The sequence below is a fragment of the Colobus angolensis genome, unplaced genomic scaffold (genome assembly GCF_000951035.1).
Source record: "Colobus angolensis palliatus isolate OR3802 unplaced genomic scaffold, Cang.pa_1.0 Scaffold32, whole genome shotgun sequence".
Classification (NCBI taxonomy): domain Eukaryota; kingdom Metazoa; phylum Chordata; class Mammalia; order Primates; family Cercopithecidae; genus Colobus; species Colobus angolensis.
The window spans coordinates 5857392-5872845 of NW_012116488.1; the positions used below are offsets into that span (position 1 = coordinate 5857392).

The 15454-nt window shown below is 46.3% G+C and overlaps 1 protein-coding gene across 1 annotated transcript in view; it reads right to left on the minus strand.

Moving 5' to 3' along the window:
• EVL (Enah/Vasp-like) overlaps positions 1 to 15454 on the minus strand; it is an 83425-nt gene that overhangs the window by 58341 nt on the left and 9630 nt on the right. Inside the window, exon 2 of the mRNA XM_011951482.1 lies at positions 3288 to 3456. Coding sequence (XP_011806872.1) covers positions 3288 to 3456 — 169 coding nt within the window. The remainder of the gene's footprint in view (positions 1 to 3287; positions 3457 to 15454) is intronic.

A 15454-nucleotide genomic window follows, 5' to 3' on the forward strand; every position in this document is an offset into this window, starting at 1 on the left:
AAATCTTTTTCATTATAGCATCCATGCAATATTCCTAGTTCTGTTCTCCGGGGTCCACATTGAAAGTGAGATTTCTCTTCCACATGGCACCCTTCAGAGACTTGAAAACTGCGGTCACGCCCCCTTCAGTTTCTATCTTCTCCAAGTAAATATCTCTTGTTACTCCTTTGATTGTTCCCCATATTACACTGCTTTCAGATCTTTCACCAGTTTGGATGCCCTTCTTCTTGTAGATTCCAGTTTGTTGTACTCAGATGCGGTACCAGCGTTCTGTGGGAAGAATGACCCATGCAGACCAGAGCAGGACAGTAGTCTCCCTTCTTCTGAACCTCTGCCTCCACAAATTCGCTCACCTCTATTAATTTACTCTATTAATTTATTCCATCTCTATCAATTCACTCTACTACTAATTCAGCCTGAGAACTCACTAACATTTTTTGTTTTTGTTTTTTTGAGACACTCTTGCCCTGTCACCCAGGCTGGAATGCAGTGGTGCAATCACAGCTTACTGAAGCCTCAACCGCCTGTATTCAACAGAATCTCCCACCTGGCCTCCTGAGCAGCTGGGACTACAGGCATGCCCCACCAGGCCCAGCTAATTTTTATATATTTTTTTGTAGAGATGGGGTCTCACTATGTTGCCCAGGCTGGTCTTGAACTCCTGGGCTCAAGTGATTCACCTGCCTTGGCCTCCCAAAGTGTTGGGATTACAGACGTGAGCCACTGCAACAGCCACATTTTTTGGTGACCAAAACTCATTCTCAACGAAAAATCCTTTAGGTTTTTCACCCTGAATGTGAGATTTAGGTTAGATTTTGGCTAACAGTACCACAACTTACTATATATTTTCCCCACAACTGATTACCTGGTTTTATGTCCACCTAATCAGCAAAATGGCGATAATAATTCTTGTATCATTATCCTTACTGAGAGAAAGAAATAATAGACATGAAAAGTGCTCCATTAACCATAAAGAGCATTAAACATGTAAGATATCCCTATTTAGTTATAAAAACCAGGAATCTTTGACTTTCTTAACATATCTGACCACTTTAAGGTGGTAGTCCACACGGGCTAAAACCAAATCTGTGAAAATCAGTCTTTCTACTGAGGTCCCTAAAAATTGTTATGGACCAGATTTCCTGCCATTTTCTCTAATGTCTTGGTTTACCAAGAATCTCTTTTCTATTCCTAGCTAAACATGCCCCATCCCTCAATCCTGTCTGACAGCCTGTCTCCTGAACATGCGATTCCAAGTGGGAGGCTGTGCTTCGAACTTCTCAATCAGACTCCAGGAGGCCTCTAAGAATCAACACAGCCCTCCAAATTTAAACAGGATACCACTCAAGACTGCTGTCAGTCCCTCCTGGGGTGGGGAAAAGGTCTCTTTCTCAACATGTGGTTTCCTCTGAAGGAGGCTGTGAGGTGCTGAGGTCCCTGAGAACAGGTGGTGTTTGGGTTTTGGGGAGCTCTCCCTTCCCATGCCCTTTCCAGTACACCATGCTGTCTTCCTACTATGCCCTGGAGGGCAACCAAGAGGCAGGAAGGGAATGGAAAACTTGTCATAATAAAAGTAATCACTTAGGGAACATCTACTGTGATTCAGGAACCGCAACTAGTGGACCTTGTGTCAAAGATATGGAGGTATTGCCCTCACAAGCCCCAACCACCAGGTGTTCTAAAAACTTGAGATATTTTTGACACCATAATTGGGTCCAAAGGTTCTGTATATCCTGCAATGTGTGGCACAGTGTGTCACTAAAAGGCAGATCTAGAATTAGTGAATTGCTATTTTAGGAAGGCAGCTTCTATAAGGTTTCTACAAAGACATTTATACCATTATACCATTAAGGCTCATCAACAAGGGAAAGGGATGCCTCTGGAGGTACCAAGGTTTCAAGGTTAGAAAGACTACCTTTTTTCTTTTTTTTTTTTTTTGAGACGGAGTCTTGCTCTGTCGCCGGGCCTGGAGTGCAGTGGTGCAATCTCGGCTCACTGCAAGCTCCGTGTCCCAGGTTCATGCCATTCTCCTGTCTCAGCCTCCTGAGTAGCTGGGACTACAGGCGCCCGCCACTGTGCCTGTCTAATTTTTTTGTATTTTTTATAGAGATGGGATTTCACCATGTTATCCAGGTTGGTCTCGATCTCCTGACCTTGTGATCTGCCCGTCTCGGCCTCTCAAAGTGCTGTGCCCATCTCGGCCTCTCAGAGCGAGACTCTATCTCAAAAAACAAATAAAATAGAAGTGCTGGGATTACAGGCGTGAGCCACTGCGCCTGGCGACAAAGACTACCTTTTATCAGGGGTCCTGGGGTAGGGATGTCTCTGTTAGCCATGAGCATCTGAAACTTAATAGGGCTATTTTGGTTAAAGCAAAAACCCAATTAACAGGCAACACATTAAAACAGAACCCAGAGTTTCTGTTCTCTCTCTTCTGATTGCTGATTTTTTCCAAGATAGCAGCTAACCTGCCGCTCAACTTAGCTGAAACTTGACCCACTAAGACTGCCACAAGATGCTGTTTATATAGAGTTTTTCACAAATGCTATAATTACAGATCTGTTAACTTCACTGCTATAAATGCCCTTGTCAATCTCTAAGAAGAGAGTCGGAGGGAGAGCACCGAACTAACCAAAGTCACTGTTAGTTAAACCTGTGGTTAAACAGGTTAAACAGCCTGTTTCTCCACGTCCCTATTTTAGGCCATGTCACATCAGACTCTTTTGCCATTAACTATGTGTGTATGACTATTTACGACACAGGTGGACATGACCGTTCTCTCGTATTTATGTAGGTGTTTACCAGGTACACTCACAGACTATCTTATCTGATCTGCCTAGGTTGAACTATCAGGGAGAGAAATGACCCCAGGTTCTCCCAATCATCTTGATACTCTTTCTAAAGTAAGACTTAGAAGGTTGATGAACCCCAAATCTTAATAGCCACCCTACATGTGAGTAAGATGAACACATTTTTGCAATACTACTTTTTCAAAGCTTTCCCACATCTATTATTTATTTTAATCTGACAATAACACAGTGAAATAGGGAGGGTATGGATTTCTGTCTCCATGTAACATAGGTAAAAAGTGAAATCCAGAAAACAATTTGCTTAAGGTGTCATACCTTGAAGTATGAGGATATGGAGTCATAATCTAAGCCCAGGTCCTCTGATTCCGAATATTGACCTTTCTGTTCTGACCTCTTAATGATAAGTGTATGTAAGGGGTGGGTGGTGAGGAGGTGGTGCGCAGGCTCACGGGTATAATCTGTAATTCCAGCACTGACCTGCTGATCCTGCAGCTTGACTCCAACGACTCTGAAGGTGTTGCTGGCAGTGTTGTGGTAGATGTTGATCCGGCTGAATCCCTGCTGGCCAGGTTTGATTGGTACCCATTTCTTACTGGTGTCATCGTAGACCATCACGGAAGCCCGGGCTTGGCAGATACTCTGTTCACTGCGGAGCAAGAAAAAACTGGTATCAGCCTCAGCTACAGGGGATGGAAGTAGACTGTGCCCTTTTGTGAAATAGAGGCCATTTGCTACTTGACATAAAGAAACTTTCCAATTGCCAGAACTTCCAACTGTCTATAGAAGAACTGTCTGGTGAGGTGATGAGCTTACATTCTCTAAGGAGCTTGCAGAATGGAGAGAAGGTTCTGTGCCAAAACTTTCAATAGCTTGGAAGACTCACAGCTTTGTCTTCAGGGGAGAAGTTGCTTGAATAAGAAAGGAATTACAATTATAATTTGCCAACTGTGCACAACATTCCATGTACTGTATTATATAAGAGAATGTGGCCAGGCACAGTAGCTCACGCCTGTAATCCCAACACTTTGGGAGGACAAGGCCAGAAGATCACTTGAGCCCAGGAGTTCGAGACCAGCCTGACCAACATGGTGAGATGCCCCCCGCCTCATCTCCACTAAAAATACAAAAATTAGCCGGACATGGTGGCACATGCCTGTAATCCCAGCTACTCAGGAGGCTGAGGCACAAGAATTGCTTGAACCCAGGAGATGGAGGTTGCAGTGAGCCAAGATTGCACCACTGCGCTCCAGCCTGGGAGACAGAGCGAGACTCTGTCTCAAAAAACAAATAAAATAAAATAAAATAAAATGAAAAAGAGAGAGAAAAAAATGCATTAAAGCACCTAAGCTTCACGACTTAAGAAGCAGCTATTTATTACCTCCATTCTCCATTTTTTAGATGAGAAAAAAGTGGCTCAGAGACTTGCAAAGATGTATACAAGTTCACACAGGTATTCAGTGATTAAACTGGGGATTTCCAACCACTTCTGTCTCATTCTAGAGCATATGACATAGATAATATTCTTTGCAACATCCAACAAAATGCTTCCTTTATGGCATTATAGTAGGGTAGCATCAGATAGGCTACATAGGCAATGAAATATTTAGGTGATCTAAAGAAAAATGTGGCCGGGCGCGGTGGCTCACACCTGTAATCCCAGCACTCTTGGAGGCCGAGGTGGGTGGATCACGAGGTTAGGAGATCGAGACCATTCTGGCTAACACGGTGAAACCCCGTCTCTACTAAAAATACAAAAAATTAGCCGGGTGTGATGGCGGGCACCTGTAGTCCCAGCTACTCAGGAGGCTGAGGCAGGAGAACGGCATGAACCCGGGAGGTGGAGCTTGCAGTGAGTCGAGATCGTGCTACTGCACTCCAGCCTGGGTGACAGAGCGAGACTGTCACACACACACACACACACACACACACACACACACACACAGAAATCTCATTTGTTCAAAATATGACAGAGAAGCAGGGAAGAAGCCCCTGGAAGGATAAAATGGCCATCACTAAAATTAACACACTAAAACTCCTGCCACGGTATTTGGAGGAAGTCTCTCACAGCCCACTGGCTCTTCATAAGCCTACTAATCTTTAACATCTTCTCCAGCATATTAGAATTCCCAAATTAAAAAAAGCAATACTCCTTCATTCCTACTTTTTTTTTTTTAAAGAGGGAATCTTGCTTCCTGAAGGTAGGCACACTGGCCACAATGAGGAGTGGTCATCAGCACGCCAGGCTGCGTAAAGACAACGAGGGACTGGAAACAGTATTGTAATGCCCAACAATTTGGGAGCAATCATACAGAAGCAAAGTGTGTACAACAGTGGATTATTATAATGCTGAGACCAAGCAGTTGAGAAAAAGTTGTATTATCTTCACTTCCCCACACTTAAGAAGACAAGCAAACAAAGTATTTGATAAAGATCAAAGATCTGTACCCCCAGCCCTGTGGTTATGAGACGAAACAGAAAAAAAAAAAAAAAAAAAAAAAAAAAAGAGAAAAAAAAAAAAAAAAAAAAAAAAAAAAAAAAAAAAAACCATGGTTTTTATAGGATTAGTTCTCTGTGACTTGGAAACCTCAACTTGACCAGCATAGTCAGTTCCTCAGTGTTCTAGAGGGCTGAGCTTTCTCAGGGCCCAACTCCCCTACTTCTCGGAGACTGTGGATGATCCAGTATATGGATTATTATCATACTTTTTAACAATATTTTTGTGTACAGTGCCATATATAAGGCCTTCCCCTACATACTCCCTCAGTTTCACTTTGAATGAACCCCATGCACACCCTACGACATGAGGGCCAGGGCCGGGTCTCGGGCCTGCTCTGAATGCCTGCACTGCTGGGTCTCCATCTTGCTGCTGACTACCTGGCTCTGTCTCTGGCAAACGTTTAGGAGCCTAGGGCACACTTGACCTCAGCTGTCCCAGCCTTGTGTTGAGGGTCCTGGGCACATCTGTGGGCAGATGTATTCAGAGTGAATCATAAGGGTTTTGGTCTGCAATTTGTGTTGCATCATTCTTCCCTGAAATTCATCATTCATTCCACAATATTTAAGAGGGTGGCAGTTACCATCTCTGTGTTTTGGGGCCTGAAACAACGTTATCTTTTAAGAGAATGTGCTTAGGTGAAGTTGCTCCTCCCCTAGTTAAGTCTTTGGGGCCCTGTCCTCAGGAAGTCTAGTAATTAGAGTAAACCAGCCGGGTATGGTGGCTTACACCTGTAATCACAGAGCTTATAGGAGGTTGAGGCAGGAGGATCACTTGGGCCTAGAAGTTTGAGACGAGCCTGAGCAACATAGTGAGACCCTGTCTCTACAAAAAATAAAACACATTATCCAGGTGTGGTAGTGTGCACCTGCAGTCCTAGCTACTCGGAAAGCTGAGGCGGGAGGATCACTTGAGCCAGGTTGAGGCTGGAGTGAGCTGTGATTGTGCCACCGCACTCTAGCCTGGGTGATAGTGTAAGAGTCTGTCTCAAAAAAATGATGATGATATTAAATAGCCGGGTGAGGTGGCTCACTCCTGTAATCCCAGCACTTTGGGAGGCTGAGGCAGGTGGATCACGAGGTCAGATTGAGGCCATCCTGACTAACACGGTGAAACCCTGTCTCTATTAAAAATACAAGAAATTAGCCGGGTGTGGTGGCAGGTGCCTGTAGTCCCAGCTACTCGGGAGGCTGAGGCAGGAGAAGGGCGTGAACCTGGGAGGCAGAGCTTGCAGTGAGCAGAGATCGTGCCACTGCACTCCAGCCTGGGCGACAGCGTGAGACTCCGTCTCAAAAAATAAAAAAAAAAAAAGTGTAAACTGTACCCAGAACCGATAGACGTTGGGTCAAATCATAGTTCTATCCCAATGTAAATGAGCCATAAATCGAGTGACGGGCTAAACTCTGGCACTTACTGCTTCTGGTACACTCAGTTGCAAACTGTGACAGTAGAGCTTGCAGTGAGCAGAGATCGTGCCACTGCACTCCAGCCTGGGCGACAGCGTGAGACTCCGTCTCAAAAAATAAAAAAAAAAAAAGTGTAAACTGTACCCAGAACCGATAGACGTTGGGTCAAATCATAGTTCTATCCCAATGTAAATGAGCCATAAATCGAGTGACGGGCTAAACTCTGGCACTTACTGCTTCTGGTACACTCAGTTGCAAACTGTGACAGTAGACAAGTAGGTGTGTGTTTTGGATGCTGTCTCAGGAGCTAGGAGAGATCCTGAGATGCAGCATGCTCTTGGTTAATAAAACATGGGTTTTATTAAATCAGAGGGATCTGAGTTGCAGCCCAGCTCTACCACTTGCTAGAAGGTGACCACAGAGCCCCTGGGATGATTCTGGGGGAGCACTCTGGGAAGGTGCTGTGTGAGGGGCAATGCTTTCTAGAGTCCCTGTGTGGCAGCCACAGAAACGTGCCTTTCAGTCACCCTGCAAGAGAACGTGCTATGGGAGCAGAGCTGGTGCACAGAGGCCATGCTGCTCCCAGGCTGCTCCCAGCCACTGACTGAACATGGCAGGGGGACTAGTGCCAGCCCATTCCTGCCCAACACAGGACCCTTCTGTGGGGGAAGCCTTGGTTTGGGGACGTTCTATCAGCCTGGCCCAAATGTTCTCCGCACTGTGATGTGGTCTGAGACGCTTCTAGTCCATCCTTCCTGGCCTTTCTCCTTTCGCAGACTTTTGACCTGTGTCAGAACCTGGCACAGAGCAGGTGCCTAATCAATCTCACTAAATAATCTCAGAGCTGAAAAGAACTATAGACACGAATCCACTTTTATGTCCAATGAAGCTGCCCTGACAAGTCCACACTGAGCTTTGGGGGATGGAAAACTTAACTTACTACTCTCCAAAGCAACCCGTTGGTTGTAATTGGTTTTAATTTAGACAATCCCTCCTTGTTCTGAGTGACATGCAACTCACTGCTCTCCAGAGTCACACAGGGTGCTCTGCAGAGCCTGAGACAACCCACCAGATAGCTGAAGGAAGAGCGCTTCCCTCCATCAGCCACACGACAAACGACCAGTCCCCTCGCCATCCCAGTAACTAATCAGTCTGGGTCCTAAAACTGGGCCAGTATTTCAGGTTTGGTCTGACCAGTAGATGCTAGTGGGTCAAAAAACATCAATGAAAGAGAGATAGGTAGAACAGTACCTGCCCTCAGCGAGCTCCCAGCTAGTTAGGCAGTCAGACGAGTAATTATAAACCTTATGCAGCCCGGAGGGATGCGATGGAGCGGGGGACAGGGGAGGCTTTCTTCTTTTAAATTTTTATTTATTTATTTATTTTTTGATACAGAGGCTCACTCCATTGCCCAGGCTGGAGTCCAGTGGTGCGATCCTGGCGCACCGCAACCTCCGCCTCCCAGGTTCAAGCGATTCTTGTGCTTCAGCCTGCCATGAAGCTGGGACTACAGGCATGTACCACCACACCTGGCTATTTTTTAAATTTTAGTAGAGACAAGGTTTTACCATGTTGCCCAGGCTGGGCTTGAACTCCTGGCCTCAAGCAATCTGCCTGCCTCAGACTCCCAAAGTGTTGGGATTATAGGCGTGAGCCACTGCACCAGGCCTGGGGAGGCTTTCTGAAGAAAACGCTGTGTGGGTTTTAAGATGAAGACTTTCAACCCCTGCATGAATGCAGGAAGGGGATGTGGGGTTTTAGGTAGAGGAGACAGGCAGCTGAGCAGAGGCAGGGAGGCAAGAACCGCCATCGCATATAGAGAACCGCGAGCACTAGGTGGGAATGAAGCGTACCGGGGTATCACACACCTTTTAGGGGAGTTACAGAGATGGCATAAATAAAGCACTGTGCTTGCTACTAGATGCCTGAACACCAATAACCATTTTTCCCATTTTTCTTATTATAATTATAGCTACAGGTTCTTTTTATTTGCTGTTGTTAGCACTTTAGGTTCAAATTAAACTGGTGGTTAACCAAAACCCCTGGTTTCCCCCCGCCCTTTAAATAGTGTTGGTTTGTCTCTTATTTTATTGCTACTAACAAAACCTAAATGCAAGGAAATACACATTTATTCTACTTAAGATTTGTTTTGCTAATTTGGGCTTATTATACCTTTGAAATTTTTTTGTTTTAATAAAATCTCGATTGCTATCTAACCTCGACATTGCCTCTGAGCAATATATATTCACTTGCCTTTTCGACATCTTCACCTGGATAAATACTCAAACTCTGTAACATATACATCCTCCCTAGGCATCATAAATTTAATTTGTCCAAATCATCTATCTCTTGAGGAAATTTATTATTATTATTATTATTATTACTATAGAGATGGGGTTTCGCTATGTTGCCCAGACTGATCTTAAACTCCTGGGCTCAAGTGACCCTCCCACTTGGTCTCTTTGGTCTCTCAAAGTGTTGGGACTACTGGCATAAGCCACTGTGCCCAGCTACGAGGAAATAGGATAGGCAAATGTTTTCTTAAATTATTTATTGAATAACTGAATGGATGAGCTATTTTTTAAAACACATACATACGAAATTTCATTTACTAAATGGTTCCCATGAGGTCTTCACGTCTCACAGACTTCTTTCATATGATCAAAACAATCTGTTGATTAGTTGGGGAGTGAAATCAGTCAAAATACACTGGTTTGTTCTGTATGGTGTTAAATTAACAGGTTGGTGGACTTCTTTCCCCCCTGGGATCTAGCAGGCATCTCTGAGCTGTAGGTGTAACTAGAATTTCTCTCTTGGGGGAAGGCTCTTTTCAAGCAAGCAGTCCAATTCCCCTGTCATTTTGGGCCTTTGTACATGTACTTGTGGGGCCCATATAATTTGTGCCTGTAATTTCTCTCCGTGTGTCATGTGAGACCTAAACTTTTTTTTTTTTAATTATACTTTAAGTTCTAGGGTACATGTGCACAACGTGCAGGTTTTGTTACACGTGTATACATGTTCCATGTTGGTGTGTTGCACCCATTAACTCGTCATTTACATTAGATGTATCTCCTAGTGAGACTAAACTCTTCTACGAGAAACACCATGTGACTCTAGGCCTCAGCTTCCTCATCTGTACAAGGTGAGTCTGACCTCAGAGCTCCCTCAGACAAGCGCTGAGTACTCGCTGAGCTCTGCCCATGAGTTCAGCATGGGGCAGGGCATGGCAGGGAAGACGGGAAAAGCCATAATCTTTGTTGTGTCGCTGGTTCAGCAGTTAATTTTTTTAGACCATACATCAAGCTTGTCCAACCTGTGGGCCGCATGCAGCCCGGGAAAGCTTTGAATGCAGCCCCACACAAATTTGTGAACTTTCTTAAAACATTATGAGATTTTTTTTAAAAAGCTCACCAGCTATTGTTAATGTTAGTGTATTTTATGTGTGGCCCAAGACAATTCTTCCAATGTGGCCCAGGGAAGCCAAAAGACTGGACACCCCTGCTATGGATCATAGACCACTTTTGAATGTCTGTTGAAATCTCTCACTGAAGAGAGAGAGAAAAAAAAGCAAAACACACCCCAAATTTCCTATATGTAACTCTGAAACCTAATCATAGACCTTCCAGGACTGGATGTAGGAAATCAGTAATGCATTTCAAGATAAAACTATTACACAGGCAGCTGGGTGTGATGGAACCTGCCTGTAGTTCCAGCTACTCAGGAGGATGCAGGAAAAATCTCGCAGCATGGCCCTCTGTAATGACAGCCTGAAGTCAATCTCAGGCTCTCACTCTCTAATCCTTCTGGAAAAGTCCAGGCTCTGTGCCCCCGGACTCTCACTCCCCGACTCCCTGTGTGGCTGGGAGCAAGGTTTCTGAATTCTCATGGGCTGACACAGACACGCCGTCCTAGCCCTGTTACTTCCTTAAAGGACAGAGTGTAAACTCATCAAGTAAGGTCCACAGGATGGAGCGGGGCTAACTATGAGGTTTGTCGGGAAATGCGAGTCCAGGGTTGAACCTGGAAAAAGCACAGGATGTAGACCTGTCCACAGAGAGGCTAGCTCCTGCAGCCCCATGCTTGCTTCTCCCTCTGCCAGAGCGCTTTTCACTTTGTCCTGCCTCTCAGAATCTGCTGACGTGTCTGCACCACCAGCCTGTGAGCTCCTTGAAGGCAGGAACTGTGTTATTTTCCCTTTGGTAAAGCCAGTCCCTGTATGCTGTAGACATGAATAATTGTTAAACTAATGACCCTGACTGTGGGAAAAACAGTGCATTTATGATTGTGTGCCCGTGGGAACATTCTACTCACAATCCTCTCCATTTATTCTCAGAGAAAGTGTAACTGCCAAGCAAAAGCATCCGTCACAGATTACCATCAGCCTTCTGTCTCATAACAGCCTGGGATGGGTGAGTCAGGAAACCACAGCTCTGCAGGTGGGCTCCTGTGCAAAGCGAGGCTCAGCCCTGCCTGCTGCCTCTAAAGGTGCAACTCAGCTCTGCCTGGGCCCAGGCCTGCAGAGAGAAACCCGCTCCTCCAGAGGGAGGCCTCTGGGAAGGCACAGGCTGCCCACTTCTGCTCCTCTGGAGTGTCAGCCTAGGTGCCACACTCCTCCTTCCTGGAAAGCAGGCGGCCAATGCCTTTCTCTCCCTGGGACTGGCACAGTGGTCCTGCTCAGCCTTAACGCTCGGACTTGGGAGCTCCCTTTGGACAGAACAACTCTTCATACTCTGTCTTGAGGGCCAATTTTCTCTTCCCAGTAGGACTGGGAACCAGCATTTGCCCATAACAGAAGAATTTCCTAGGAGGTAGGGCATTCGGCACTAAAACTGGGATAATCCAGGGCAAACCAGGGTGAATGAACTGCCCTGCTGGGAATTCCTTTCTTATCTTTCACCACAGTAACCATCGCAAGGGTGGGCACCTAACAAGCACCGCCCCAGCTGATACCACTGGACCTCATTCCCTACTTCCCGCTGTTCCCCACCCAGTTCGTCCTGTCACTTGCTCTCTCCATTTCCTCACCCTGCCCCACCCCCACCCTGCCGTCACTCTCCAAGCCCCCACTGGAACCTGGCCCCTGGGCCTGAGAATACACTTAAATAAGCCCAGACAAGGTTACTGCCTTTCCACTTCCAGCTCCAATGCATGCTTTCCAGCTCTCGAGTCACTGGGCCTGTTAGTGAGTCAGGCACTGCTGACTACGTCCTCACTTCGAGAACCTCTCCTCCTTAATCCCCAGTCTTCAAATTCTCCTGGCTTTCCATTTTGCTCTCTGTGATTCCTGTTCAGCCTCCTTCACAGGGTTCCTATTTATCTCTTATGTCAAGTGTTTTTAATCCGGGGTCCAGGGAAAGGCTTGAAGAGTCTAAGAAACCTCCAAAATTATCTGCAAAAGTGAGAGTGCACGCTGCTTCTGGAAATGCATTTACCATGTTCTTAAATGGGTTTGCACTCCAGAACAGATTTTAAAATCAATGTGAACTACATGGAATTTCTTATTTTACTCTATGCTCACGAGTCTCAAAACTGTATGCACGGCCGGGCGCGGTGGCTCCCACCTATAATCCCAGCACTTTGGGAGGCTGAGGCGGGCGGGTCACGAGGTCAGGAGATCGAGACCATCCTGGCTGAAAGCCATCTCTTAAAAATACAAAAAAAAAAAAAAAAAAAATTAGCCGGGCGTGGTGGTGGGTGCCTGTAGTCCCAGCTACTCGGGAGGCTGAGGCAGGAGAATGGCATGAACCCGGGAGGCGGAGCTTGCAGTGAGCTGAGATCCGGCCACTGCACTCTAGCCTGGGCGACAGAGCGAGACTCTGTCTCAAAACAACAAAAACAAAAACAAAAACAAAACAAAACAAACAAAAAACTGTATGCACTGTAAGAGTCAGGTGAGTGTTTATTAAAACATAAATCCCTAGGCCCCCATTTAGGAGATTCTGATGCAGTAAGTCTCAGGCGGGGCAGGGTCTCTATTGTAACACACATGCTTGCTGGTTCTAGGCAAATGGTCCATGAAGGAAACTTTGAGGACCACTGGTTTTCACATCTCCTCACGGGCTCTGTCATCCATGCCAGGGTTTACACGATCACCAATACACTGATAAATCCCATGTAGACGACTCTCCAGTCCTGTCCTTTCTTCTAAGATATGGAGCCATATTTCCAACTGTTGGACATAACTTAGACACCTCACAATTCAACGTGCTCAAGAGAGAAAGCATTCTTTCCACTGTTTCCCATTTCAGGGAATGGAAGCAACACCTACTCAATCCCCTGAGTCTGAAACCTGAAGGCCATTTCAGATGCTTTTTTGTGCTTCACCCTCTACGGACCAGTAGCCCTCTATTCTATTTCTTAAATATCTTTTGGATCTGTCCCTCTCTCTCCCTTCTTGCTGCCAGTCCCAGCCCTTGTTATTTCTCATTTAGACCACAATAGCCTCCGAGCTATTCGCCTGCCTCTGGTTGAAATCTCATGCCTCCAACTCTTCAATTGCAATGTCACCAGAAAGACCTTCATCAAAGGCAAACTGACTGAGCCTCTTCCCTCACTGGGAGCTCTGCCACTTACTAGCTATATGACTTCATACAAAACTTATGTGTTCCCCAGTTTCTATCTATAGCTTATCCTCCTTTATCTGCCCATATCTTTCCCCTTTCCTCATCTTCTTTATAGGGTTGTCTGGAGAATTAAGACTTAACATGTGTAAGCACTTGGAGCAGTACCTGACCCCATGCGGCATGACGAAGGGAGTCATCGTTATTAAGGAATATAATCCCAGCTCTGGGGCAGGCACTCAGGGGCCTTCACATTGTAGCCCTTGCCAAAGTGTTCATAGCCAACCCAACCCTTGGCTTAGTCTTGTGGAAATGCACACAGGCCCCTAACACACACCCCAGCACTCTGTGGCCTCTGCTCTGGCTCAGGCCACTTCCTCTGCCTGGGCTACTTTTCTCAGCCGAGCCGAGCTGACCCAAGCCGACCCACTAATTCCTACTCATCCATAAAGACTTGGAATATCTGTTATCTCTTCTAGAAAATCTTCCCTGAAGCCCCAGGCTGAGTTAGATGGTCCTTCTCTGAGCCTTATTATCCCTATTATCATGGTCCTGTGCCTACCATCACAGCACTTACTGCAGCAATGTCTACGCTAGGACCCTCTGCTGGTCAGTGAACGCCTCCAGGGCAGGGGCCATTTCTTCTAGGCAGGTTTCTCCCTATGTAGAGTGAGGACTTAGGCCACAGTTCTCTTCCTATCTGTTGACCTCTAGAGGTCCAAGACTACAGGGTAGATTCCTCTACCTGGTCCCAGGGAACTTCCTTTCTTGCTCTGCTGGACCTGAGGCTGCCCACAAATGGCCCAGCACATTTTAGCAAGGAAGGACCTATCTGATCACACAGCCCAACCAGCAGCCTGGATAGCCAGGCTTTACCTGGTAGCAAAAGCATCCCCATGATATTGGGCCAATTAAGATGACTTTTCTGCTATTCCTCAAGTAATTAGGAAGAGATATTTCTCCTGCCCAAGATGATTTCTTTTTCCTACACCTAGAGGTTTGAATCTTACCTCTTCTCAAAGCTCACATTGTCACTGCTTTCAAAACACACCTATCCACCCATTCCCATTCATTTAATAACTACTAACAGGCATATGGCTCAGCTCTGAAGGAGATTATAATCTATCAGGAAAAACAGATCATTGCAAAATGGGTGTACGAGAGTATTGGGAAGGGAGAACATCAGGCTTTGCAGGGGGAGTTCTTGTCTGTAAACCAGAGCTGATGAAATTAGTATGGTCTATTTATATGGTGATTAATAGATAAGACATGAGGGTACCCAGTACCATGCTGGGTACATTCTTCATACTCAGTAGGTGTGTGTCTCTGTCCCCCAAACCCCACCCCAAGGTGCCATGTGCCTCTGATTACTTTCAAGCCGTCACGACAGCCACTTTGAGCTATCCTCTTCCCAAGACTGTGGGCTTCTGGAGAACAGGCCCATGCCTGAGTTCAGATACCCTTCCTCGGTGAGCCATCGTCCTCAGCATAGCCTGGTGCCTCTGGCCTGGGCTCTGCAGCTGCCAAGTGCATTAGAAAGGGGTGAGTACTGAAGGGTGGGGGGCTAGAGGGAAGTAGCCATAAATAAATGTTCCCAAAGCTAAGCAGAAACACAGCCAGACTGAGGCAGTTTGTAAAGTCCTGACTTGTTTACCTCCAACATACAAGCAACAAAAGTGAATCTTAAAAGCTGGACTGAGAACCATCAGTAAGGAGCCTCCTGGATGGAAGCAGAGCAGCCCACACTGAGGGGTTTATACAAACCTGTCTGGGCACTCCAGCACAGAGCGGAGGTGGGGTCTACCCAGAGCCCCAAGACAAGGCCCAGCACAGAGGAGGAGACAGGGGCCTTCTCCTGTACCAAATTCCAGTCTCTCTCAGAAGCACATCACTTGCTAGTTCAGCAGACCCCCTGCAGGCATGCAGCTTGGCTCTGGTAACATAGGTGACATCTACACTGACTTCATACAATGCTCAAACCACCGTCACAAGGTCATTATCACATTTATTCCCACTTCACATTGTGTGCTTCCCCCAGGTCACACAGGGAGTCAAGTCAGAGACACTGCTGGACAGGACCCTGCCTCCTGCCATCCGGAGGCCTCTCCTTCCAGCTCTCGGAGAACTCTCTCACACTATGAACTCCCCTCTGCCCACAGGCAGCCCCACCCTGTCTCCCCTCAG